We start from the raw sequence: 27,095 nt of genomic DNA on the forward strand, positions 1-27,095 counted from the left end.
CATTCTATTTGGTTTGTTTGAGGACCACATTACTCAAGTTTAAAATACATTTTATGGGGTGCCTGGGTGGCTCAGACGGTAAAATGTCTGTCTTCGGCTCAGGTCATGATCCCAGGGTCCTGGGATTGAGCTCCACATCGGGCTCCCTGCTCAGCGGGGAGCCTGCTTCTCCCTCTCCCTCTGCCTGGGCTTCCCCTGCTTGTATACTCTCTCTCTCTGTCAAAAATAAATAAAATCTTTTAAAAAAAATTAAAAAAATACATTTTATGTCTGACTTTTGAATGTTTAGAGTAACCCACTTTGAACTTGTGTGTTGTTTTCCAGTTTTTGAAGGGTGTAAATTTTATCAGCCTTCGTGAAGTATTGGGAGTTGAACCCATTTGTCAGTCTTGTTTTGTTGTTGTTGTTTTGAAAGAAAGTATTCATCTGAAAATCTTTATCTTAGGGGATCTCATGTTGAGCGTGTATTGTGAGAGATGGCATATAAATACTTCAGATAAGTAATGAATTGATCTGTAAGTTAATTAGACCCAAGAAAACCTGTGTGGCAAAACAAAAATGCTTTGTCAGTTCTTCTTTACTTCAGCTTATCCTGAACCTATTATTACCATACTGAGGAACTCTACGATGTATTTGTTTCTCAAAAGGGGTACAGATAAATGTCAACAGCAGTAAGTGAAAATTGTAATTACAGTTAGTGTGTATTGAGCAAAGTGCTGCGTGGGCAAAGCGCTATATAAAGTTCTGTATGTAAATAGCACATTGTAGGTAAAACCTTGCATTGTGATTCTGAAGAACAGGGTGCTTTTAGCTCATTCTGCATTTGGAGGATGATTAGAATTACTTGCGAATGATATAGGTCTACCTTTGGGCTTGCTTCCCTTCAAAAAAGGAAACCCCGGGAGCTTTTTATATAAAGGAATAGATCTCAAAATTATCTTCTCTCTGAATATTGAGTTTTCTGAACCCCCCCCCTTCAACATTTTACTGATTCCACGTGTGGAGCCTCTTAGCCATTCTTTTAAATGCTATTTTCATGTAAAATTCAGCTGTACAAACTTCTTGTTTGCCCAGGGTTCATTTGTTTCCAGCCTCTTCTCACTGATTCTCAGTTTGTCGCAGCCCTGTCTCCTCCTCACCCCCAGGCTCATTGTGCCAAGAGTTTGCAATCTGATTTTCATCAAGATTAATCTTCATTTAATCTTGAAGATGCACTGGGACTGGAATGAGGATCTGAAACTATGGGTGACTTTATTTTCTTCTTTCAGCATTTCTGTATTTTCTGTAATGAGCACGGGTAACTCATGATTGAGAAACAATAAATTTGATATTCTTAAAACCAGCAAAAACTTTTTTTTTTTTAACTGAAATGTCATGCTAAGCTCCTTAATTTCATTCTTTTGTGATAAATTCTGTGATGAGATGAGTTTGGTAAACTAAGAGACCAGTGGGAATCCTTTGCATCTTTCCCTATTATCCTGTTTATTTGGCTTGAAGAGTTTTTACTTGTCTGTTTTTAGAGGATATGTTAATTGAGTGATCGGTATTCATTACAAATAATCTCGTCTGTTTTCTTGTCGAGAGTCTGCAGGCCCTTTTGCTCTTTCTGTAAAAGCTAAGCAGACTGTATTAACTTCTGGTTTAATTTAAAAAAAACAAATGCGGAATTTGTTGGCGCACACCTTAAAGAATTGCATGTTTAATAATTGGAAGGCTCTCCATCAGATTTGTCTCCAGTCTGAATTAATAATGTTGCTGACTTACTGTTTTAGAAGACGGAGTCCTTGACCTGCTAGGTTGAAAGAATTGTGACTGCTCTGCTCCTTTGTGGGTCCTTTAGCTGTGCCATATCCCCTGTGAATAATTAGAGGTGTTTGAAGGTATTGCGGGAGAAGCCAATTTGTGTCTTTCACTTTGCATATTGTTGAAGGCTCATGAATTAGTCATAAGCAGGCAAAAAATTAACTTCTTCAGACACATATTTTGATGGGTCATGAGGGAGAATGTAAAGTGATCTGTAAAGTATTCTGATCCTCTAAGTATTAAATTATTATACCTACAGGCTAATTTTAGAGAGAAAAAAAAGCGTTTTCCCCTCCTCCTTCAGTAACTGAGCAGCACATTTGGAAAAAAATAAACGTTTATTTTCTAGGATTGTTAAGAGGACTATAACATGAGTAATTTTATGGTTTCCTGGAAACCAGTCTTGTACTCATCCTTGTTTTTAATTTTTTTTTGGTTATTTTTCTTTTTACTTTTAAATTACTTAAATTCTAAATTCTTATAGTGACAGCTGATACTTACTGATTTGGTGAAATGTGAAACCAAACAAGTAGCTCGTCTTTCTCACTTTAGGCATCTGAAACACTGAATCAGAGTAATATGGATTTCAATGCTTGCTTAAAATCTAGTTTTACATTAAAATTTTTTTCCATTGTCTTTTTTTTTTTTTCCAGCTCATGAAACTGAAATTGCATTTTTCTGTGAAGAAGATTATAAGAACTACAAAGCTAATCCCATTTCATCCTGGTGAAAACCTCTTGGGGGCTCCCTTTTTGCATACCTGTATTAAGCTCTTTATTCCACTAGTGAGTTTTGGAAATTGACAAATAAACTTAAAAATTAATCTCAGGCTCTGCTATTTGAGCTGAAGTCTGTGGTGTTTTCTCTCTCTGCAGGTCTGCCCTTTTTCTTTCTTTCTTGTTATAAAATAATATATTTATGAGAAAAACATTTTTTTTAAGTGAAAGAAAGAGTTATTCAAAAATTATCACGGAGGGGTGCTTGGGTGGCCCAGTTGGTTAAGCGTCTGCCTTCGGCTCAGATCATGATCCTGGGGTCCTGGGATCCAGCCCCAAGTCTGGCTCCTTGCTCAGCGGGGAGCCTGCTTCTCCCTCTCCCTCTGCCCCACCCCCACCCCCTGTTCATGCTCTCTCTCTCTCAAATAAAATCTTAAAAAAAAAATCATCATGGAATATTGGTTCTTTAGTCATAACTTATTTTTCTGAAATTAGGGGTTATTTGGGTGGCTTGCATGTTGGGTTCTTTAAAAAGATTGTTAAGACTAAGGTCATTCTGTTCATTTTATATTTTTTTCAGTTTCTATTAGAGCACTATGCACTGTTACTGTCTGTAGTTAGCAAAGATTATGAGTCTCTGATGACCACCAGTGCCATCTTTTTGCTCACGATGATACACTGCCATGCATGAATTGAATTGTGTATATTTTAGGGAGGTTTTCTGATGTAAGAGAGTTTCTTCTTTTAATATTTCAGCCCACACAAATAACATGGCTGAATTCCCCCCCCCCCCCTTTTTCTCCCTTACTTCAGGAACAGACTATAATAGAACCAAACTCATTTCTTTGGAGAGAGAAGGTAGCAGGATGTTTGCACTTCTGGAAGAAAATTGTTCATTGAGAACAAGTCTAAGACATGGAAGATACATTCTTTCAAAATAATATAATACTCTCGATTCCTGATAATGGCTACTCTCAGTGCCTGAAGACTAGTGATTTCAAAGGGGCCTCTCAGCCAGGATGTATATCTAATCAGGACTCCTACGAGGTTAGTTGGCTCTAGAATTTTTCTAAGAACCCTTAAAATAGCTAGTAAGGCAAATTGGTTTCATTGTGGTAGGAGGCTAACTTAAAAAAAAAAAAAATCAGCTTTGAAGTCTGGGTAACATAATCAGAATATGCTTTTTTGCTTTGTTGAAAGATGTGGTAGAGCCTTATTTAAAACAGAAAATTTATTCATTTCATTCATTAAAAAAGGACCAATGACCCAGGCTTCTGGGGAGTTAACAAAGAATTAAATAAGACACAGTTTTTGCCTTGGTGAGTGGGGAAAGATATTTAAGCAAGTAATCTTAATATAATGGCAGTGAGAACTGCTATGGGAGCATTGATGATGGGGTAGTTAATTCTATGTGGGATTAATTTTTATTTTAAAAGAAGTATCAGTTGAGCTTGTTCTTAAAGGTTGAATAGGAATTTTTGCTTAGTAGAAAATAAGGGAGAGGCTTTTAGGAAAAGGGACCGGCATATGCAAAGGCAAAGCACGGTGAGAGAGCTTGTGATTTTCTGTAGAAAGTACAGATTTCAATGTACTGGTGTGGAAAGCCCTTAGACCAGAGTGGAGGAAGAGAAGGTCAGGAGGGAGGTTGAGGTGGGCCTTATCCCTCATGCTAAGGAGTTGGATGTTTATCTAGTAGGTAGTTGGGAGGCAGTGGAAAGATTTAAACAGATAACATCACATGGCTAGATTTGTATTTTAGAAAGGGAGCTTTGGCAGCTGTGTCCTGATGGCAGAAAGATAGTTGTCATGGACCAGATGAAGACTGGAGAGCCTGACCTAGGGCACAGCACAGGAGAAGGAGAGGGGAGGAGACCTTCGTGAGATAGTGTTAACATTTGCTCATGCATTACACAGCAAACATCGTGCTAGGTACTTTACATATATTATCTCATTTAATTTTGACCACAGCTTTTCAGTCTTGGTAATATCCTATCTATTTATAGATCAAAAAATTGGGGCCCAGAGAGGTAAAGTAGTTCATCAAAGCAGGGCAATCATGTGCAGTGGGATTGGAGCTGGGTGTGTCTTGAAGTCCTGACCTTGCCCATTCTGCCCTGTGGCCTCCCATTAGAGGCATGGGGTAGAGTGACTGGTGGGATCCTGGGACTTGGTGAATGCTGTGTGCAGAGGGTTTAGCAGAAGGAGGAGTGGGGGCTTCGGTGGGTTCTGGCTCCAGTGAGTGGCCTGATGGTGACGACATTAACCCAAATAGGGAATTTAGTGAGTAGAACAGGTTAAAGCACACACTATTTGCTCATTTTGCACACATTTAGTTTACACACGTTTTTCTTTTCTAAGAAAAATTAAGTCTATCTTTACCTGTATATTTTCTTTTTTAACAAAAATGCAAAAATATGCATATATGACCCTTTGGTGTGTATTTTCCTTGTTAGACAGTTACATGTAGTTATAAACACAGGTGTGAAAACTATATTATGCCTAAAAAGGGCTATCACCAGGAATGGAAGATTGGTTCAAAACTATAGAAAACCGATCAAAGTAATTCACAAATCCTACAGATTAAAGGAGAAAGAAATTATGCTTATCTCAATAGATGCCAGAAAAGCATTTGATGATCTGCAACCCCAGGCACGAATAAAAACTAAGACTAGAAGAGGATTTCCTTCACTTGACGAAAGTTACCCACAAAAACTGCTTAATGGAGAAGTGTTTTAAGCAGGTCTATTAAAGAAGATACAGGACCAAGATGACCACTGTTGCCAGGACTATCCAGGATTGTTCCGCAGGCCTTATTATAGCCAATACAATAAAAAAAAAAAGTCATAAGAAGCACCGATACTGGAAAGGAGGCGGTAAACCATTCATTTGCAGACAATAGGATTGCAAGAAGATCAACTGACACATTATGAGAAGTAATGAGAGACTTCCAGAGTGCTTGATAACAAACCTACAGTGACATGTGCACAAAAGCTACAGAAATATTACTAGAGGATATAAGAGACCTGAACAAAGAGACCTCACGTGTTTATAGATGGAAGCTTTGGTATACTAAAGACATAGATTTATACCGAATCTATAATTTAGTGTGACCTCCGTCAAATCCCAAAGGATTTATACTGGAATTTGACAAACTGATTGAAAGATTCATTTGGAAAAGTAAATGTACAAAAGGAGGCACGATCACTTGGAAAAGCAAGAAGGAAGGGGGATTGCCTACCAGATGTAAAAATGTATCTTAAAAGTGCAGGAATTAAAACAGCTGTGGAGTGATACAGAAATAGACCAAAAGAAAAAAAAAAAATCAAAGGAATAGAATAGCAAACTAAGCTGACTAATGTATTTGGAAACTTATTATATAATAAAGGTATTTGTAAGAAAAAGGTATTTAACACCTGACTAGGCATTAAAAAAATGATTAAGGGTCCTTTTTCCTACCATTCACTAAAATTTCAGATGGATTAAATAACTTGACATGAAAAATGAGATGATGAGCTTATTAGAAAAAAAAGTGGATTATATTTATGACCATGGGATAAAGAAGTTCTCCCTAAAACACAAAATTCAAATACTCTAATTTGCTAAATTTGATGTATCTATGAAAAACTAGCTCCCCCCCAAAAAAATCAAAGGTTGAAGGACAAAGATGGGGAGAAACTACTTGCACTTATAAAGGAGACAAAAGATAAGTTTCCAGATTTTCTGAATGACTTTTATAATAAGTCTATGAGAAAAGGACAAACATGCAGCAGAAAAACACATTTTATAGAGAGGTAGTTCATAAAAAAAAATCTATATGGCTTATAAACGTGAAAAGATGCACATCCTGTTATTCAGGGAAATTCAAAATAATAGGATACATTTTCATTTGTCAAGTTGGCAAAGAGTAAAAAGGGCTTGGTAATAAGTATTGGCAGTGATGTGTGCCCACTCTGCCAGTGGGAATATAAATTCGTGTACAGTCACTTAGGCAAGCAATTTGGTTTGCTAGCTATTAAAATAACAAATGTGCAGATTCCATTGATCCAGAGGTTCCACTTCTTAGACTCTGACCCAAAGAACCCTCTCACACATGCAGAAGGGGCATTTTATAAGGGAATCCACCACAGTGTTATTTGCAATAGAAAAACACTGTAAACATCCTAATTGAAGTCAGTAGCAGAATAGCCAAACTACGGTGTATCTATGTTCTCAACTACTTAATCTGAAACAATGAAGGGCGTATATCTTATTTGTGGACATGTGACCATCTTTGGCACATCCTGATGGATGGAATTGCAGAGACTCAAACTGTGATGTCATTTGTTTAAAAGCACAAAATATCTATAGGGGCGCCTGGGTGGCTCAGTGGGTTAAGCGTCTGACTCTCGCTCTCAGTTAAGGTTTTGAGCTCAGGGTCATGAGTTCAAGCGCCACACTGGGCTCCATGCCGGGCATGGAGTCTATTTAAAAAAAATCTATAATGTATATATATGTGTACATGTATATGAATATACACATCTATTCATATGCACAAAAGCATATACACCAAATTGATCACATTGATTACCTCTGGGGAGGGGACTAGTACTGGGAGGTGACGTGGGAAAAGCCTCTGTAATGTTTATAAGGAGAATGTATTTGTGTTAAGAATTAGTAAAAACTAATACCTGTGTAGAAGTTAAAAGAAGCAAGAAAAAAAAAACCCATTAGGCAATGGCCATTACCATTTTGGCATATTCTATCTAGGTTATTTCTTCTATATACGTTTTTCAGTGTTTCTGATCTTTCTGGTGTGTTTTAAGTTACACAGGTAACCTCAGATTTCTAAAAACAACCAACTCTAAGGTAAAGTGAAAATCCCCTTCTTCAAAGGTCACTTCTTTGCATAGCCTGATATTCCATACCTTTTTCTGCACATATGTCATTATTTAAAAACATGCATTCTAAAGCGCTATCCTTTGATATTTAAAACAGTTATTCTCTTAAATACAGTTGAGGTGTCTCTTTTTCCTTTTGAATCCTCACTATGTGCCGGACACTGCATGTTACCTATTATCTCATTTAAGTTGTCCCATTGGAAAGAACTGGGGGCAGCCCCATCTGTAAAATGGAAAAGACAATCCCCACCTCCCAGAGTTTTGGGGATGAAGCGAGATTGCCTATGGGCACTTAGTAGACAGGGCCTAGCACAAAGTTACATGCTCAGTAAGTGTCTTATGATGCTTATTATGAGCAGTGCAGCAGAATCAACTTTATTTTGGAGCCAAGAACCTTGATGTTGTTGGACATTAAGGCACTTGCCCAAGACCTGAAATTTGGTTAAGTCCGAGAGCAGCTTTCTTCTGACTTCAAATCCCACATTCTGCCGTTCTTTGAAAACAAGGGGTGTCGGGCCCTTGGAGAAACATGGTAGGAAGTTGGTCAATCACAGGCCAAGAGACCGTGCCCCACTGTTTGTGGTTGGCACTCCTTCTATATGAGTTTTTGCCCTTTTCAGTTGAAGAGAACTTACTTCCTCTTCTTGTGCCACAAGAGCTTACAGGCCCTAGTCCCACTAACTAGCCAAGCCTAGTTATGAGTTCAAGGAGCCTTTTCCATAGCAAAGGTGTTTTATTTGCCTTGTCTTTCTGCCTGTTCCAGACGCAAGCAGGAGAGGGGATGATGTTCCTGCCTACCTGGGACACTCTGAGAGGTGGCCTTGCCTGGGCCCCTTTGGAAAACTGTCGCTGCATGTGGAGGCAAGGAGGGCACGTCTAAGGTGGTGGAACCACCTCCCTAGTGGGAAGAGAAGAAGTCCAAGTATGACGGTGTCCGAGGACCTGACTCTTGTCATCTTTTCTTCATTATGTGCGTGTGTGTTGGGGGCAGGGCTCCGATTATCGGTTGCTGGCAGTTGCCCCTCGTTTTACTCAAAACTCTTCTGATTCATCAGATTAGCAAAGGTAATTGAAGTAAGAATAGTTCCTTAATTGATTTGAGGTCGGTATTTTGAACTCCACTATGAAGACAGTGGGATTTGGGTTCTGCAGGCCTGGGCAGCTCCCATCTCTAACGTTGGACCCACAGCGTAGAACTTGTTGCCACTCTCCACCTTTCACTCGGCACGGCCAGCACTTAAGTTCGGGAAGGAGGCTGGTGGTAGAGGAGAGCGCAGCTTTTGCCATTTCTTTCCATCAAAGGAGATCTATTTATTCAATGAATCAGACCTGAGACTATTCCCCACCCCCACCCCCATCCCCAAAGGTGCATTTTGGGTTATAATACTAACGTTGACTTTAGATAATGGCCTTTGGAGATTCGTTTTTCGATCATTAGTCAGTGAGAGGATTATATCATGTGTAACGATTTAAAGGAAACATACAGGATGTGTGTCATGCGGCTCTCTCTGCCATGTGGTTTTTAGAGAGCAGTGACCCCGCTCTGCTGGGTGCTTTTGGCACTTACAGAAGTATTCAGTAAGTAATGTCATTCATTGGGTACTGAGATTTACGATGGAGCACATCCATTTCAGGTCCCAGATAATGTCATACGACTCCTGAAATAAATGAAGGCAGGCTGTTTTGGGAATGCTGCCTTAGAGACTCAAGCTTTTGGTTTTAGCCTCATTCCTGTTAAGTCCAATACACAGGGAAAGATGTCCCTGCCAGTGACGCTGTTCTTGGGGTCAGAGCCGTGACCAGGGTACTCTGAAGTTTCCATTTCTTCAACAGGACTAAGGCAAATGGGAAGGATGAGGATCATGAGGGCTTTTCCCCCCTCCATTTCTCACCTGGTGGGAAATGAGAGCCAGAAAGATCAAGAGCTGTCTCTTGTCCTTTCGGTGTTAAATTCTCTTTAGCAAAAAACAAAAAACTCATTTAATTTCCTAATCACTGCCCTGCCTCCTCTCTGTACCCCTCAGCTTTGCTCCTTATGCCATCAAATTATGCACTGCTACCTCCCTACCCCCTTTGCAGACACCTGCAGGCCCCCAGGCCACTCCCCCTCATTCCTTCACCATGTTAGCTCTTGGCTCACTGTCACCTCTCCAGTACTGCTCCTGTTGTAGTTCAGTATAGACAAGCCTTCCAGTACTATGGGGCTCTCAGGCCACTGACCAGCTCGACTGCGGTGTTGTGATCATGGACTCGGTCTCAGCCACCTGCTCCCGCAGTCACACCCTAGCCATAGTCACCACCAGCAACCACACCCCAGCTTGTAACATGATCTTCATACCATGCCTCCTGCCCTTCCCTCTCTCTCTCTCTCTCTCTCTTTCGGTCTGGTGCCCCCTCCAGCAGTTCTTCAGCCTCACCAGACCTGGAGTTTACAGCCCCTACCACCTTTTCACGGCCCCTCCCCTAACCTGAGATTCTCTGGTCCTCCTCCTCATCCCCTCACCGCCCCCAAGCCCTGGGATTTCATCCCACTCTGTGCCAGGAAGAACTGAACATGGCGGGGTAAAAGGATGCAGACTGACAAAGCTCTGGTTCATGACTGCCAGGCTCGAGGAAGTTCCTGACCTTGCCCTGCAACTCTGCACTTCCAGGTCCCTTAGTCCCCCAGGTTCTCTTTGGCCATCGACCCTGACACCTCCTCTCTTCCTCATTCTGGGCTGCCGCCCTTGTTTCCTATTTCACTGAGAAAACAGAGGCCATTGGCAGATGGCCTGCTCCGGCTGCACTCCCGTGTCCCCCTGCTTGTGACAGTGGTGAGCCAGCGGTGCTCCTTTCCAAGTCTGTCCTCTGTCTGGGCATGGCACCCAGAGCATCACTGCAGGGCTGTCCTCCCCATCTCTTCTGGGTCATTCCCAGAGGCATGTGAACATGCTGTGGTGTCTTCCATCTTGACTCCCACACCAGTTGCCCCCTCTTCCCTTTACAGCAAACCCTTAACAGAGTTATCCACACCCTCCTTTTCCCACTTTCTTCTCATTTTCTCTTCAACTCTCCGGTTGGGCTGCTGTTCCCATCAGTTGACTGTAACAGCTCTGGTCCGGGTCACCAGTGGTTCCCCTGCTGCCAAGGGAATATGATTCTCCGTCTTCAAATTAACCTGTCAGAAACATTTGACGCGAACCAATGGACACCTTCCTTCTTGCAAACACTTTTTCTTTTCTTTCTTTTTAAGATTACTTTATTTGAGAGAGACAGAGAGAGAGTGAGCGCATGAACATGAGCGGGAGAGGCAGAGGGAGAAGGAGAGAGAATCCCAAGCAGACTCAGTGCTGAGCGCAGAGCCCGACATGGGGCTCAATCTCATGACCCTGTGGGCAAACACTTTCTTTATGTGGCTTCCTCATGTTCCACTGGCCACTCATCCTCATTTCCTCTGCGGGTCCTTTGTCATCTCCTCCAACATTGGAATCCCCAGGGCTTGTCCTCGGGCTTCTCTGTTTGCATGGAACCCCCTTGATGAGCTCATGCATCTCACAGCTTTAAATAACAATGACATGCTGTGGACTCCTCATTTTATCCCACAGCCCAGATCTCCCTGCTGAACCTAGCACTCGTACATTGAACTGGCCACTCTCCATCTCCATTAAGGTGGCTAATCAACTAATAGATATCTCAGACTTTAAGATGTCAGAAAACACGCTTCAGATCTGTCGTCCCTAACCTGGTCACTCAGTCTTCCCCACCAAAGGAAAGAACTCTCATCCGTTTGTGTAGGCCAGAAACTTTGGAGTCCTTTCTCTTTCACGTCTTAGACCCCATAGCCAGTCCATGAGCCAGCCCTGTCTGTTCCTTTGAACAGACCTTTGAAGTATATCCAGCATTCAGCCTCAACTCACTTTCTTTACTGCTACCACCTGGTTTGAGGCACCACTGTCCCCCTCTGGGATTACTGCAATAGCCTAACGGGGCTTCCTGCTCCTACTCCTGCCCTGCCACCGTTTTCTACCCAGGAGTCAGAGTGATTGTTCTAGAACATAAATTGTCATGCTTTACTCAGGAAAAAAGCCAGTCTCTTGCTGAGGCTTGCAAGGTCCTATGTGATCAGCCTCTACGACCTCTGTGACTTCATCCAGCATCTCTCCTCTCTCCATATAGCGACCTTGGCCTTATTTCCCTTCCTGGTATATGCCAAACACATTCACACCCCAGGGCCTTTGCACTTGCTCTTCCCTCTGCCTGCAATGCCTTTTCTCCTAGTTATTTTTGTGAGTTTCCCTATTTCTGTCAGGCGTCTGCATAAATGCCATTAGGAAGACTTCCCTAGTCACACTATATAAAATGGCAAATGCCTGCCTTCTGCAGCACTCCCTGCCCCTCTAACTCTAAAAAAATTATTTTTCTGGTCTCCTGCTATTAGAATGCCTCCAGCGTATAGAACAGTCTTTGGCACTTAATAGGCCAGCATAAATCCTTCTTGAATGAATGAATGACTTTGAGACTGTATTTGAATCTTAAGGCGAAACCTTACAGATTCTCGAAGCTCATTTCACAGCAAAGTATACCCGTTGTAGATTGGATAAACTCTAGAAGCTTCTGCACTTGAAGAATGGTCATCCAGATTTATGCACGGATGTAGACTGGGCTCTGGAGTAATTGGTCAGCAGTCCTGAGTGCATACGTGTTTCAAATGGAGTTCAGGAAATGAGATGATCTCATCCATAGTTTGTTTTTATTGGTCTGAAGCTGGTTGCTGCCGCACCTGCAAATTCGTGGAGCGGACAGCTCTTTTGTGTGGTGCGATTGCTGTGTATGCCTGGAGGCGATCCTGTGCCTCATGTGAGGGCTTTTTACCAGGTGGAAAAGCGCCGTGGTGGTTATTCACAATAGGCAAGATAAGTGTCCTAGGTTGTCATTTGTTTCTGTTTGAACTGTTCCCAGAAAGCCAAGCAGAAAATTGAACAGTGGATTCTACAACTGTACAAATTGCAGCAGAATTTTTTTCCCCTCACCTGCCTTAAAGCAAAGTTGCTTGTTTTAAAAGTGACCTAGAAGGGAACTTGTGGTGACATTTAAAATTACACAAATTGAAAAAGGCAAATGGTGCACTTTTGCATGTACTGGAATTCTCTTTCCCTTGGTGTTTGGTTTCGGCAAGCGTAAGGAGGAGGAAAGAGGATGGGTTTTGAATTCAGACAGTCCTGGGTTGGAAGAACGCACACACTGTCGCTAGTTTGCAGGTGTGACCTTGGGCCAGCCACCCGGTCTCTCCGCGTCTCCGTTTCTTTCCCCATTAAATGGTGGATAATGGCACCAACTGCACGGAAGTGCGCTGAGGTTTTGGTCAGATGACCAGGCTCGGTGCCTGGCACACACGTACTCTGTTTTGGGGAGAACTGCCATGTTGCTTTTGCACAAAGCAGATGACTCCTGTTGCACAGAGGGAAGGTTTAGGCACAGAATGAGACACAGGGAAGGCACATCAAACACTGGGGAGCAAAGCCAGGCCTTTTCCTACAAGTCGGGTGTTTCCCACTGCTTGTCAGCTCTTTCCCGTCCACCTGCACCTGTCAGCTCCCACAACACTGCCCAGCGCTGCTCCTGCGACCCAGGGAAGGACTCTCATTTTCCAAGAAATCTTCCCTCCCCATTCCCTTGCCTTGGGTGCCCTTAGCGCGTTACCTGTCAAATGTTTCCTGTACACGTCCTCTTTCTCCCGGTTGGAATTTTTCCCAATTAGGGCCGAGTTCATTAACAAAAGCAGAATAATTCAAATTTCCTTTTCATAAGAGTAAGGCCATCCCTATTTTCTGGGCATAACTTGCGTAACAGGAGTGGGATAAGGGTGGTAGAATGATTGGATATAGAGATGGATCAGAGGTTGTTCAAACACGTACAGTCTTTGGGAAGAACGATCTTGCAAAGGCAGGCTTTGCAGTATAGATATCCTCACATCTGCCTGGGCATCTTCAGTGGTGCTCATGCCTGGCCATTACTCTTTAGAGCTTGTAGCTCTTCCTCCAATATAACACCTTTCCTGCTGTTTTAGCCAGCATTCATTACACAGACTCGACATCCAGGTGGCAGGTCAGGTAGAGGGAAATCTGCTTTGGACTCAGGCCCATCTGCCTGCTGTCTGCCACCAGGTGTCAGCAGAGCCTGCCTAGACCTCAAAGTCTCAAGGGCGAGAGGGCTGGGCATTTGTCAGTGACTGTGCTTAGTGGGTATGTTTGTCCACCTGTCAAATCAGCCTTTAGCCGGACTCCTTTAGCTGAAAGTCAAAGCCTTCAGCCTGTAAATGGTATGGAGTTTTGTACTTTTGTTTAAAAGTGATCATATGGCTGCTACTGCCTAAAATTCAGATTTATTTCAAAAGTCAGTGCCTAATTATTTCAAAGCCAATACCTACCTTTAATCAAGACCTCAATAATCTTACTTATTCCTAAAAAGAATACCATGATGCATTTATGCTTTGCAAAATGCCCCTGCTTATTTGTCGAGCATTATTTTTTAAAGCTAAAGATTGAAAAGTGACAAGCAAGTGTTAAAAGGTCCTTTCTTAAAGCTTCCAAGGATACTGCATTATGTGCAACTTCCTTTGTTTAGCTGAGCTTAGATGCGTAAACAAATCCCTTTCCAAACCAGTGATATTAGACAAGACACTCCGCTTGGTGGAAGGGCCTGGAAGCAGTCCTTCTGCATGGGAAAAGGTGAGTTGACGGCAGAGCCCAGAGCTTTGGAAGCAGAGTGACTCCCACCTCAGGGACATGGTAGCATGAGGTGCTGTCTCTTCCCTTCTGAAAGCTGGAAGTGCTCACATGCAACATCCCATTAACGCTTCGATAGTTTACAAAAAGCCTTGTGTTTATTTCTAGGTTATTTAATAAGTTAAGAAATACAGCTTTCAGGTCATAAACAGAATAAAAAATAAAAACCAAACCAACCTACCAGAGTGCAGAATTGCCTCTGCGGGCTTTCTTCACGATTCAGCTCAAGTCTGGCCGACGGAAGCAAATTCTAGGGCAGAGGACTGGATTAGCCCAGGAGCAGGGCCTGAGATGGCAGGATCTCTGTATAGCTGTTGACTCTGTTGGGGTTGAATTTCGGTCCCCAGTCCTGTCAGTGCCACTGAGCTCTTTAAGATGCCGGGGAGAGACTTGGTCACACTTGGGATGAAACACAGGAGCTGGAAAGGAGAGAGGACCATCCTAGGAAGGCCTGTATCAGGTGGGAGCTCCCCAACTCCTCCCCAGCTCTCCCTTTTGCAAACTGTTACAGGCCTGGGCAGAATGGGGCTTTCCTGACCTCGAGAGCATTCTGTGTATGGTCTTAGGTCTCCTATATGTGATGGAAACATGTTGAGACCTGTGTGCAGAGGTTCTGCTGGCTGGCCTTCCTCAGATCTCCAGACCAAGGGGACAGAGTAATTTATTGAGATGGGAATTTGTATGCAATTCTCTGTATTCTTTTCTCCTCTCATTCCAAGGTAGTCAGGGCTCTTTGGTGTTTTAACCCAGGGGTGCTTGAAGACTGAAAGCAGAAGCAGCTTGAAGACAGATTCTTTCAGTCTTTCCTGGAGCCTTATGCTGGTCAGGCAGGTTTTGCTATGAGGCTTGAGGTGGAGGGGAAGGAGGAGCGGACTGGAGGGCTGGAATGATTCCACAAGGCAGTTTCTACCCCTGGCAGGGGTCTGTGTTCTGGGGAGGAAATAGGTACCTCCGAGGGGGCAAGCCCTCCCACTCTACCCAAGACTCTGGACCTCCACTCCTCACAGGAGCCAACAGGTTGCTCAGCTTCACAGGATCACATGGATAGAGACAGAGGACCCTCTGGGAAAGCCAGTGTGTACCGAAGACTGAAAGAGTCTCCTCGGAATACTTTGCCCCAGGACTTTTACATAGCCTAGAGGTAGAGGATAAGGAAGCTCAATAATGTGAGTGAGTGAGATTGAATTTCAAGCCAGATGGGGACCTGGAATCCGACTTAAGAAAAGAAAGAGGATGTATATGTGAAACTAATAGTACACTGTATGTTAACTAACGGAAACTTAAATAAAAACTAAAAAAAAAAAAGGAAATTTCTTTCACAAATATTTATAATCACAAATTCATATACAACATACGGGAGTTGGCCCAACTTAATATTTAAGGAAGGACAATGTAGCCTCTTGGTTTCTATTGCCAACCAAAAGGATAATTTGATAAAAATGGAGAACAGAATGAAATTCTACTTCCAAATTATCAAAAGAACCTTCTCTTCTTTTTTGAGAATTAAAAAATGTGTAACTTTTTACCAATTTAAAAAAAACATCAATCATACTAAAAGACTTCTACCACAGTTTCCTGACCTAACTCCTCCCTCTTTTGTGAAGGGTGTGTTTTAAATTTGGTGTGGATACTTTTAATTTAGAAACTCATGTCTTTCAGTTTGGGGAAGTTTTCTTGTGTAGGTTCTCTGTTGATTTCTTTCTTCTCTGTTTCCTTTGTTCTCTCTGGCATTTCTATTAGCCAAATATTGGACTCCTGGAATTGTTCCTCTGGGCCTTTAACTTTTGTTTTTTGGTTTCCCTTCTTGGCAAGTGTACTAAGTTTTATCTTCCTATTTTTTTCTATTTTAAAATATTCCTGCTATCATATTTTCAATTTTTTTTCTAATTCTCTATTTCTTTTCTATAGTGTCCTTTCCTTTTATGGATGTAATATCTTCTCTTTTCTCTCTAAAGATATTATTAATTGACATTTTATCTAAATGTTTTAGTCTGCTGCCCATATTGTCTCTGTTTCCTCTGGGTTCCTTTCCCAGTGGTTTGCTTTAGGTTCTTTCTTACATGGTAGAGGCATTCCCTAAATGTCTGTCCACTTATATTTAAGCTTGAGGTGCTAAAAAGCTCCAAAGTAGTACCCTACATCTGGGTGGAACCTGTTTCTCCATGGCGTTCCAGGCCCCAGAACCCAGAGAATAAACCTCCAGAGTGGCCTGGGGCTCCCAGGATTTGGAAGGGTGAGTGAGCCAGCTTCTTAGGGATGTCACTTTCTGTGACCACTCCAGTTGGAGCTTCCTCCAATTCAACTCTACCTTGGCAATTCCTACTTCTCTGTCCACTTTCCATCTCCAAAATGGGATGAACTCTGTTGTCCTTTTATCTTCTGGTCTCTCTGTCTTCAAGGGCTTATTATACCTATGTTATCCCTTTACTCCATTTTAGTAGGGTTTCCAGAGGTGCTATAGTGAATATGGTCATTCTATCATGTTTAACTAGAAATATCCCTCTGTCCTTCCTTCCTTTAAAAAAATTGGAGTATAATTTACATGCATTAATATGCAAAGATCTTAAGTGTATAGTTTAAGAGTTGTGACAAATGTGTAACCTACAGCCCAATCTGTGTCTTTACAGAGCATGTCCATGGCCTCAGACATTTCCTTCTCCCCTTCCCCGTCTCCTCCCTGCCTCTCTGCCACCAGCAGCCGCTATTCTGATTTCTGTCACCATAGATTAGCTTTGGGGCCTCATTTTTGGATGTTTGAGGGAAATATGTACACAGTCTAAATTACTCTCCCAACTTAACTCACTGAAGAATAGCTCTATTACAAGAAATTGGAATTGAAGAGAGAACAATGCCATTTTATTTTTTTAAAAAGCACAAAATTTGGCCAACTCTAACCTCGTTTTTCAGGAGTGAAGAGAGATTTATTCTCTCCTAGATAGGCTTTTGGGGAAATCTGTTTCCTCCATAACCAACAGAACTTCATATCTCATATTTAGTTAAAAACTCGGTAATCAAGGGGCGCCTGGGTGGCTCAGTCGTTAAGTGTCTGCCTTCGGCTCAGGTCATGATCCCAGGGTCCTGGGATTGAGCCCCACATTGGGCTCCCTGCTCAGTGGGAAGCCTGCTTCTCTCTCTCCCACTTGTCCTGCTTGTGTTCTCTCTCTGGCTGTCTCTCTCTGTCAAATAAATAAATAAAATCTTTAAAAAAAAAAAAACTCGGTAATCAAAAAAGATCCTTAATGTCTTTGAACCCACATCATGCCCCCTTTACAGATCTTCAAGGTCATACTCTTCTTTGTTCTTCTGAACAAAAAATGAGATTTCCCTGTTTTCAAATGTGTATCTGACCTCTATCAAAAAACATTTGACTAGCCATCCTTCTAGTACCTTCTGAAGTGTGTGCACTCATGGGCACAGGGCCCTCATGGCAGGGGTGGCAGTGAGGGGTGGGTCTTGGGGGGGCTGCCATGTGCACAGAGGGAGCCTGTAGTATTGCTGTGTTAAGAACTGGGTGTGCTGGGCGCCTGGGTGGCTCGGTTGAGCGACTGCCTTCGGCTCAGGTCATGATCCTGGGGTCCCGGGATCGAGTCCCACATCGGGCTCCCTGCTCAGCGGGGGGTCTGCTTCTCCCTCTGACCCTCTCTCCTCTCGTGCTCTCTGTCTCTCATTCTATCAAATAAATAAATAAAATCTTTAAAAAAAAAAAAAAAAGAACTGGGTGTGCTAGTTGCTTGGCTTCCGGTTGGTGGTTGCTCCCTTCATGTAGACCTCCTGTGACTGACAGGAGCCATATTTAAAAAGACCATGTCTGAGTATCTTTCCTACAAACAAGTTCAGCAACCTCTGCAGGACAAGCCAAGCCATGGGAAGGGAGACCTCATTCAGTAGTGCAGTAACAGCTAGTATTTAGTGAGTGTGTAGTCTGTGCGGGGCCTCACCACTTTATGTGTTTTCTCACTCAGTTACTCTGCTAGTAAATGATGGAGGGGGCATTTAGAGCCTGCTCACAACCAACTATACACTATCTTTGTAAGGAAGGCAGGAGGGACTCTAGGGGTAAAAGGGGGAGGCTCCTTATACTCACTGGATGTGCTAGAAAAAAATTCCTAACTGTAGCTACCATGAGTGATACCTTCTTTGCTTCTCAGTACTTTCTCATGACTCCTCAGGATGAGTCAGCTCAGAATTCCTGGAATTAACACTGCACAGGAACACCCTTCCTTCTCTTTCCACTGCTCCTGCCCTAGTTTGGGCCCTCATCATTTCTCATCTTGACCATCGAGACACTCTCCTGTCTGGTGTCCTTACCTACAGACTCTCATCCATCGGGTCCGTCTGTCATGCTTGCTGCCAGAGTGCTCCTTTAAAAATGCAAGTCTGACTGTGGCCCTCCCTTGTTTACAACCACCTGGTCGTCCCCATTTCCTTCAGGATAAAGTGCAGACTCTAGCATGGCGTTGGGGACTTCTTGGCTTAATCTCAAGACACACTCCAGCCTTTTGCTGGTGATTTGGCAACCCCCTCCTCTCTCCCATAGCCGTCTTCTGTCCCTACCATGTGTTCTTTCTGGACACACCAGGCTTCTGTCTACTTCAGGTTTCTCACACTGTTCTCTGGAATGTTCCACCCTCTCTCCACCAGACTATCATTCATCTTGGGAGACAGTCAAGGACCACCACTCTCTAAGATCTTTTCTTACCCACCTCTCCCACTACTTCACAGCTAGTAGACTCGATTATGCTCTCCTTTGGGTCCTCACCATGTCCTGGCCAGTTTTTTATAGCCATTAGAATACACTGTTGCCTTGCTTTCTTATATGTTGATCTTCCCCACAAGATGGGGCTCTCTCCAAGTTTGGGGATCGTCTTATTCACGGTTGTAGCTCCACTGCTTGGCACATATCAGGACTTAATAAATGTACAGGTCTATTTATTTACATATGAATGAATGGGTTCACTTTCCCTATTGCATCTGTATTCTTCTGAAAGCCACTGGGCTTTCTGGAACTTACATTAAGGAATTCACATACCAGCAATAACAGCCAGATAACTCAGCCTATGCCCAAATTGCCTAATGAGATTATCTGTGTCTCACAGCTAGGACCACAATTTCTCCTTCTTTTATATTCTCTCCGTGTCCTGACACAGTGTTGGATATGCACTATCTGTTTAAAATGTATTTGTTGATTTGAGTTGGCTAGGTTGGGGGATAAAAAAGACAGGTAAAATGTGGTCCCTACCATTGAGGACCTGACACATAAAAAGGGAGACAGGACAGGTCCTGGGGGGGGGGGGAGGGAAGCCTCATTAAAACCAATTACTGAGACTTTCTTCCAAAGTCCCCAAAGATGCCTGCACATATCCCCAGAGAAGCTCTTCTGAATTACATGACCCTGATGAAGGTCTTCCTTCACCATATGATTTGTTGCAGGAAAAATAAGGAAGGAATTTCGAAGTGGTTAAGGTCACTTTGTACTAAGACGGTGGCACTCGATCATGTTAAATAAAATGTCAGTTGATAGTTACTGTGTCATTCTTTTCACATGATTTTATGCACAGTGGATAATTTTATTATATATCGGTTTCTATATATGAATTGGATTTGACTAAATTATTGATTTTTAAGAATTTAGTAAGAATATGCAAACAAATGTGTGTCCCTTATTTAAGGAACCTAAGAAGGAAATGACAAGATACTGATGTGTTGTGAGGACTGTGGTGGGCTTTTTGTGTATGAATGCCTTTATCTGATCTTGTGCACAACCCTGGGACATGGATATTGCATCCCTTCCTTAGAGATGAGAAGACCGAAGCTCAGACACACTAATTTGCCTCAGATCTCTACAGCGAATATCACAGAGCATAGGCTCGAAATTTTAGAGGTTTTCACATTATGCTACCTACAGATACTCAAATCTAAATTCATTCACATGAAATTTTGGGTTAAATCCTTCACAGATTGTCAGCCATAAGCCAGTATTCTATTGGCGAATACCTATGGTGTATGTGTGTGTATATACATATATGTATATTATTTATATATATATTATATATATATATTTTTAAGATCTATTTATTGAGAGAGAGAGAAAGTACGCATGTGTGCACACACGCATGAGCGACAGGGGGAGGGCAGAGGAAGAGGGACGCTGAATCCTCAAGCAAACTGCCTGCTGAGCACGGAGGCTGACTCGACTTGGGGTTTGATCTTACGACCCTGAGATCATGACCTGAGCCGAAATCAAGAGTCCAACGCTTAACTGAGCCACCCAAGCGTACCTGTATATTTATTTCTTATATGTGTGCATGTATTTAAGTTTTTAAACATAAGAAATATCTTAGCTGTTAGACTGCCAAAAAAAAAAAAAAAGATGCATAGTATACGAAATGAACACAAGCTTATATACCTCAGTATTTCTGTGTAGTAACAGCATGAGGAAACCTAGAATAGTATTTTCAGTGTGGAGGTAATTTGACAATATACCTAAATCAGTATCACACAAACCCAGTGACTCATTGAAATCTCTTTGGGAATTCTATGGGCACAGTGAGACAGTGGTTAAGATCACAGCTTCCGGGGTCTGTAGGACTCTGGGCAGTTTACTTTGAGCTCCATTTTACTCATCTGTAAAGTTAGGCCAGCAGTGCCTACTGCAAGGGCTGTCATCAGGATTCAATATCAGGATGTCTGTCAGGTGCTTAGCAGGTGCCTGTTCACAGCATGGCTCAGTGATGGGTAGGTAGCTCTTGTCATTGGCTGGATATGCACACTTCTTAGCTACCACCTGAAATCATCCCTAGTACAGCACTAGGAGTGGGCTGTACATATTCTGGAAAGTTCTGGAAAGGCCAATAAGATATTAGCGAGATGCACTCTCCTGGTCATGATGATGGAGAGGGCATGGGGAGGCTGATGTTGGGTGCTGGTTAATCATGGGAAGCTTCTAGGAACGCCAGTGTTTGGAGGGAGAAAAGCATGTGGCACAGAAGAGGAGTCAGCACAATGTCTGAAACTGTTTTCATATCACGGTGAGCAGGGTGAACAAAGCTGGATTCCACCAGGTAGCCAACTTTGAATGTCTCAGCCGTGCTCTTGAATGTCTGTGGGTATTTCATTGTGCAGTCGCATGGAGCTTGTATTCTGGACTTTCTGGGAAGCCTCAGTTTCCAAGATTCAGTCCCATTGTCAAAGCCCAATTTCTGATTTTTGGATTTGGCAATCTAAAACCTAGAAATGGGAAAACCCTCCAATCTCAGTCTTTAAACACTAAAATAGAAATGAGGCATGGGGGTGCCTGAGTGGTTCATTCGTTTAAGTGTCTGCCTTCGGCTCAGGTCTTGATCCTGGGGCCCTGGGATCAAGCCCTGTGTGCGCTCCCTGCTCAGCGGGGGGTCTGCTCCTCCCTCTCTCTCTGCTTCTCCCCTTACTGCCCCCCCCCCCACGGCTTGTGCTCTCTTTCTCTCTCAAATAAATAAAATCTTAAAAAACAGGGCATGGAGAAGAGACAGGGGAGCAAGAGGAAGAGGAGGGAGGCATGTAAGGGCAGAGAGAGGAGAAAGAACCAAAGCAAACCCGGGGCTTACACCCAGGCAGGGGGGCTGGGCAAGCACATTACATAGAGCAGAGCATGGGAGGGCTGGGAGGATGCTGGGCGTGAAACCCCTGTGCACGCCGGACCCCCACAAGCCCATGCTGCCCCTTGGTGCCACCATGGGCACCCCACCTGAAGCCTGGAGAGAGATGGTTGCCAGCATCTTTCAGGGACCCTGGGCCTCCTGCCAAGGGTCCTGTGGACAAATTTCCCGGGTTGGGAGAGGGGCCGTAACTTCTCGATCCACTGTGAGCGGCCCAGTGAATTATCCTGACACTCAGCTAAAGTGGCCAGGCTCCGCAGTGTCTCCACAGAGAGGGAACCTCAGAAGTGGGCACTCTTTCAGAGGGACTTAAGATAATTCTCCCAAGGGCAAGAATGTGGTTTCCTACCTTAGCCTTGAGGTTTTAAAAGACTCAGATGAGAGTGTTTTGTGATTCTGGGCTTAATGCTTTCACCCTATTTACCATTCCATCACACCCCTCAGGGCTATGAAATTTGGATTATTTTTTAATCTTCCCTTCCCATTTCCGTTGTTCTGGTGTTGAACTGATTATGCAGAACCCTGTATTGATGGCTCTGTGGCACCTTCCCTCCAGGGATGGAGCTCTGCTTTCTAAACATCCCCCTCATCCTCTTATGGGGGTTGGTGGCTGCCCCAGGGTGCTCACCCCGTCCATCAGGGCCCACAGAGACTGAGCTTGACAGGCGCTGGGGACATGCGCCACACAGAACAGGAGGTCCCGAGGTGCTAGGACCCCACACCTGCTGCCCTCCCCTCAAGCCACCCTCTCAGGTGACACTGGTGGTTAAAAGAAAGTATACATGGCAATTGAACCAGCCCTGCCCACGGAAGAGAACAGGAGGCAGGCTGGCTGGGAGCTGTCACCTGTAATCACCTACTGGGAAGTGTGGAGTCACCCCCAGGTGAAGGACAGCCGGAGAATAGGTGAGTGACAGTCCCACGCGCAGCGCTGGGTACAGCAACACTTCAAAGTGAAAACAGATTCTCTGCATCGGAGCCAGCCTGGTAGTGTAAGGTATTTTGCCTCAACTTGGGGATGTTTGTGATCAATGGATCGACATGGGGGTGCCTGCTTTCATTTTCATTTATATGTGTTACTCGGGACACCTCTCCTTTCCCAACTTTTTACCTCTGGCCCTTCCAGAACTTTCCAGCGTGTATATTCACTCAGGCCTCCTCCTAGTGCACCAGGGGATGATTTCAGGGGGGTAGCACAGCGAGAAAGTTAGTCTTGTTTTGCTTCTCCAGGTCTTCTTTGCTTCAACCAGGTCTTCTGGTTGGGTGGAGGAGGCGGCCTCGGGTTGCCCTTGGCAAGTCTTGAAGATTTCCTTCACCTCTTGCCTTTCTCTCTGTTTTACATTTTTTAAGATGAGACCAGGTCTACTCTGCTAAAGTATCTTAGCAGGCAACTATCTAGCTAGAATTTAACAGCACCATTTTGTTTTCATCTTTAATGTTTTATTTAAGAAGCAAGTGATCCTGGTTTCCCACTGATGTTAGAGGTCTCCTTTAGCCAACTTATATAGCACTTACGCTGTGGAAGGCTCGTTTTAAATGTTTAGAAAGAGCGCTGATTCTCATAACCTAATTATAAACCTCTGCAATAAGAACTATAATTGCCCTCATCTTATAGATGGGGAAACTGAGGCACGAGGAGGTTAAATCAGGTTCAGAAGTGGGGGAGGCAGCGTAGTAACCCTCCCAGTTTGGCTCTAGACTCTTGTGTTCTTAACCTCTGTGCTATGCTGCTTCTCCACAGGAGCACGTTAAAAATTAATGTATTCAAGGAAAAAAGTGAGTCGACTTGAAGGAAACGTTGCTATAAAGACAATAAGGCTCCTGCACTCTCTGGGATGGCAGAAATGGTGAAAGGGGAACTAAAATGAGGGCAAATTGCTGGCTACCCTGGCTGACAGAATCAGGAAGTGCCTAACCAATTAAGCACCTGACCTCAGACACAGCACACTCCACCCAAAGGATCCCTGGAGCTTCTGATACAACTTCTTGCAGGCTGGTTCTGTAATGGAGTCATCTTGCAGGACCGGCTGTATGTGTAATAGTATGCGCATGCGTACACGATGCGTGTGTATACACTCACGCGGAAGTCCACACACTGGTGCTCTTGGGTGCCAGGAATCGAGCCAACCAGCGCTCTCCTTACATGCATTCTCCTCTACCATCCATGTAGTATCCCCTTTAATTGTCGCAACAAGCCTGGGAGGTGGCTTTCATCCCCACTGCTGGATGCAGGAGCTAAGCCCAGGAGAAGCTGCTGACCTTGTCCACTCTGTGCTGGAAGGTCAGCCCAGGCAGCTCCTGAACCCAGGCCAGTTCTCTTCCAGCACATGACACTGCCCATTACTTGTGATTAAGGGGTGAGCCCACTTTCCCTGTGTTCTCTTTTGAAAAAAGAAAGTGTGGGGTTCAAATACGACTCCGGACAACAATTCTGAGACTCTGAGATTTAAATAATAAATAGTTTAAATCTTAGGGATTGATTTGGGTTCACCAGCTCTCTATTCTACCAAGTAAGGACATTTAAAACTAAACAGTACTTTCCTAAAGTGTAACAAAGCCTGGCCACCGTCCATCGTCACTGTGAATAGGTAACTGAAAGGAGATCCTAACTCAGCAACCGGGGGAGGACATAAACTCGGAATAACCTGGGTGCGTGCCTGTATGTGTGTGTATGCATGCATGTATATATATATATATATATATATATATATTTTAAGATTTTATTTATTTGACAGAGAGAGCGAGAGAGAGAGCAGGAACACGAGCAGGGGGAGTGGGAGAGGGAGAAGCAGGCTTCCCACTGAGTATGGAGCCCAACGTGGGGCTCGATCCCAGGACCCTGGGATCACGACCTGAGCTGAAGGCAGACGCCTAACGACTGAGCCACCCAGGTGCCCCTATATATTTTGTTTTTAAGAAAATTAAAATTTCTTCATGGAACCGAATCAGCAGTGTTGGGGGACCTCGGTCTTGGGAGTGCTGGTCTGCTTTTCTGCTGTTTCCTGTTGACTATTTAATTGCCTTAATTTTAAAATCACCTCCCTCAAGGGATACTGAGAGGGGATCTCCCACCCATCCTGACACTGATCGTGCTTACTGTGGATGCTCCTGGCTCTTACCTTCTGCAGATGTTGAAAAGTCGCTTCACACTCAGCACCATCTCCAGTCCTCGGAGCTTGTGTGCTCCCAGAGGGTAGCAGTGGGGTCTGTTCTGTTCACTGCTCTGCTCTAGAGCCTCACCCAGTGCCTGGCATACAATGGGCACACAGCAACTATCTGTTGAGCCACTGAGTAAAGGAGCAGATGGCTGGTAAAAGGGAGAATTCCATTTTCATTTCTTTCCCTCTTTGTCTGCAGATCTGATAAGCTCTTCATGAAGAACATATTGGTAAATTATGACAGGGTAATGGGAAGTACACTGCCAACCAACCCACCACACCACCTAAGAAGAAAGTTCATGAGCACCTTCCTTATCTCATCCTTGTTGCTTCCCTCGAAGTGAAAACCATCCTGAATTTTGGGTTTCTCATTCCCTTCCCTTTAGCACATAGTTTTAAAAATCCCATATGTATATTCCATCCTAAATTTTGTATTTACCACCCTTGCCTCCCTAAAATAGTTTTTAACATCACATATGTATGTAGACTCTCAACAATGTATTATATAGCTTTTGCTTGGTTTCTGAAGTTTATAAAGATGGTATCCTACAGCTTTTTCTTGATTTTTTTCTTTTTTTTATGCTATTGGCTATTTTCAGTCTATATTTTGTTTAATTGGAGCAATGGGTGGTTTATTTTCATTGCTGGGTAATTGGCCATCGCCTGAATAGTACAATTTATTCATGCGTTCTCCTTTCCGTGGAATTTGGGCTGTTTCCATTTTGGAGCAATTATGAATAATACTTCTGTGAGCATTCTTTTTTAAAAGAAGTTTAGTTGTTAACATGGCATTATATGCTCACATATATACATGTATATAGAGCATAAAACAAAATGAAAGTTAATTAGTTAACAAGGGAATGCATTTAAAGACCCGCAAGGCAAGGAGACTGACTCTGACCCCATCAGCCCGACATGCTCCCTTTTCCGAACACAGTGCTCTCCCTCCCCCAGCCTGGTTTTTACGCTGATCACCTCTGGTCTCGCTGTTTTGTCACCAGTCCTAAACACTACAGTTCAGCTTTGCCTATGTTTTTTTAAGAGTGTCTTTTAAATCTCCCTTAACCTGTAGGCTCACATTCCATCTCCTCTCTTTTCTCTTGCCATTTTGAAGTATGAGGCTGCAGGGGCGCCTGGGTGGCTCAGTCGGTTAAGCATCTGCCTTCGGCTCAGGTCATGATCTCCGGGTCCCGGGATGGAGGCCCACATGAGCTTCCTGCTTAGTGGGGAGTCTGCTTCTCCCTCTGACCCAACCCCCTCTTGTGCTCTCTCTCTCAAATAAATAAATAGATCTTTGAAGTATTAGGTTACAGTTTGCATCTGTGCGTTTCTCCGGCATGCTTCCATTATCCACAGGGATGTTATTCTGCTCCTTACTTTTTCCTTAAATAACAGTATGGGATTTGGCTTTAATTTTTTTACTGTGACTTACATTTACATAATATTAGAATTCCTGAACTTTAAGAAAGGAGGTATAGGAGTTGTTCTAATTTCACAACTTTACAGCACATTCTTCTGTCATTTTTGTTAAGTACCGAAGAACTATGGCATCTCCCTCCCTGCTTTTATCTGGGTCCTTTTATTTCATTTATTTTTTTTCTCTGTGTTCCTGACCTGCTCCCTTTGGATTTTGTTCTTGGCAGTTACTCCTCAGCTGGGGTTTGTCCTGGTTGTGAGCCTGGCCTGGTCAGTTCTGAGTGTTTCTTGGGCCCAGTCTTCCCCGGTCCCTTCAGACTTTGCCCCTTGGACTTACCTGCTGTCAGAGTCAGTGGATCGCTGCCCGGGTCAAGTGCCCTTCTCTAGTTGGCCCACTGGCTTTCCCGTGGTTGCCTGTTGGTTATTTTGAAGTTCTTAGGTCTGTGGCCTTGCTCTGTCACTTCCTCTGACTCAGCTGCTGTGCCACGAAGGTCTTGTAGGTGTGTCTCCACCCGTTCAGTTTTAGGGTTCGCAGGATCTGTGGGATGGTCTGTCGTAGGTACTGCCTGTGGGATTTTAGTTTTGCAATCCTGGCTGCTCTATCTTTGTGGGGGATCTGGAGAGATTACACACCTACAACACCAAGCATGTTGCCTTCCCAGAGTGCCCAGGAATACTTGTATAGACATTTACTATTGTACACCTACAGGAATGTTTCTAAGTTTCC

The 27,095-nt window shown here is 43.6% G+C and overlaps 1 protein-coding gene and 1 long non-coding RNA gene across 8 annotated transcripts in view; one reads left to right on the forward strand and one right to left on the reverse strand.

Moving 5' to 3' along the window:
• C3H2orf76 (chromosome 3 C2orf76 homolog) overlaps positions 1 to 2,851 on the forward strand; it is a 59,973-nt gene extending 57,122 nt beyond the window's left edge. For all 7 annotated transcript variants that reach the window (XM_021695888.2, XM_021695885.1, XM_021695889.1 and 4 more), the window contains one exon: positions 2,457 to 2,851. In XM_021695888.2, the coding sequence (XP_021551563.1) occupies positions 2,457 to 2,533 (77 nt within the window). In that variant the 3' untranslated portion in view covers positions 2,534 to 2,851. The remainder of the gene's footprint in view (positions 1 to 2,456) is intronic.
• The window catches only part of LOC110585765, a 29,508-nt gene extending 2,700 nt beyond the window's left edge, over positions 1 to 26,808 (reverse strand). The window contains exons 1-2 of the long non-coding RNA XR_002480635.1: positions 26,706 to 26,808; positions 14,342 to 14,579 (exon numbers count right to left, since the gene is read on the reverse strand). This is a non-coding gene — a long non-coding RNA (uncharacterized LOC110585765). The remainder of the gene's footprint in view (positions 1 to 14,341; positions 14,580 to 26,705) is intronic.
• Between the last annotated feature and the right edge of the window lie 287 nt (positions 26,809 to 27,095).

The sequence above is a fragment of the Neomonachus schauinslandi genome, chromosome 3 (genome assembly GCF_002201575.2).
Source record: "Neomonachus schauinslandi chromosome 3, ASM220157v2, whole genome shotgun sequence".
NCBI lineage: Eukaryota > Metazoa > Chordata > Mammalia > Carnivora > Phocidae > Neomonachus > Neomonachus schauinslandi.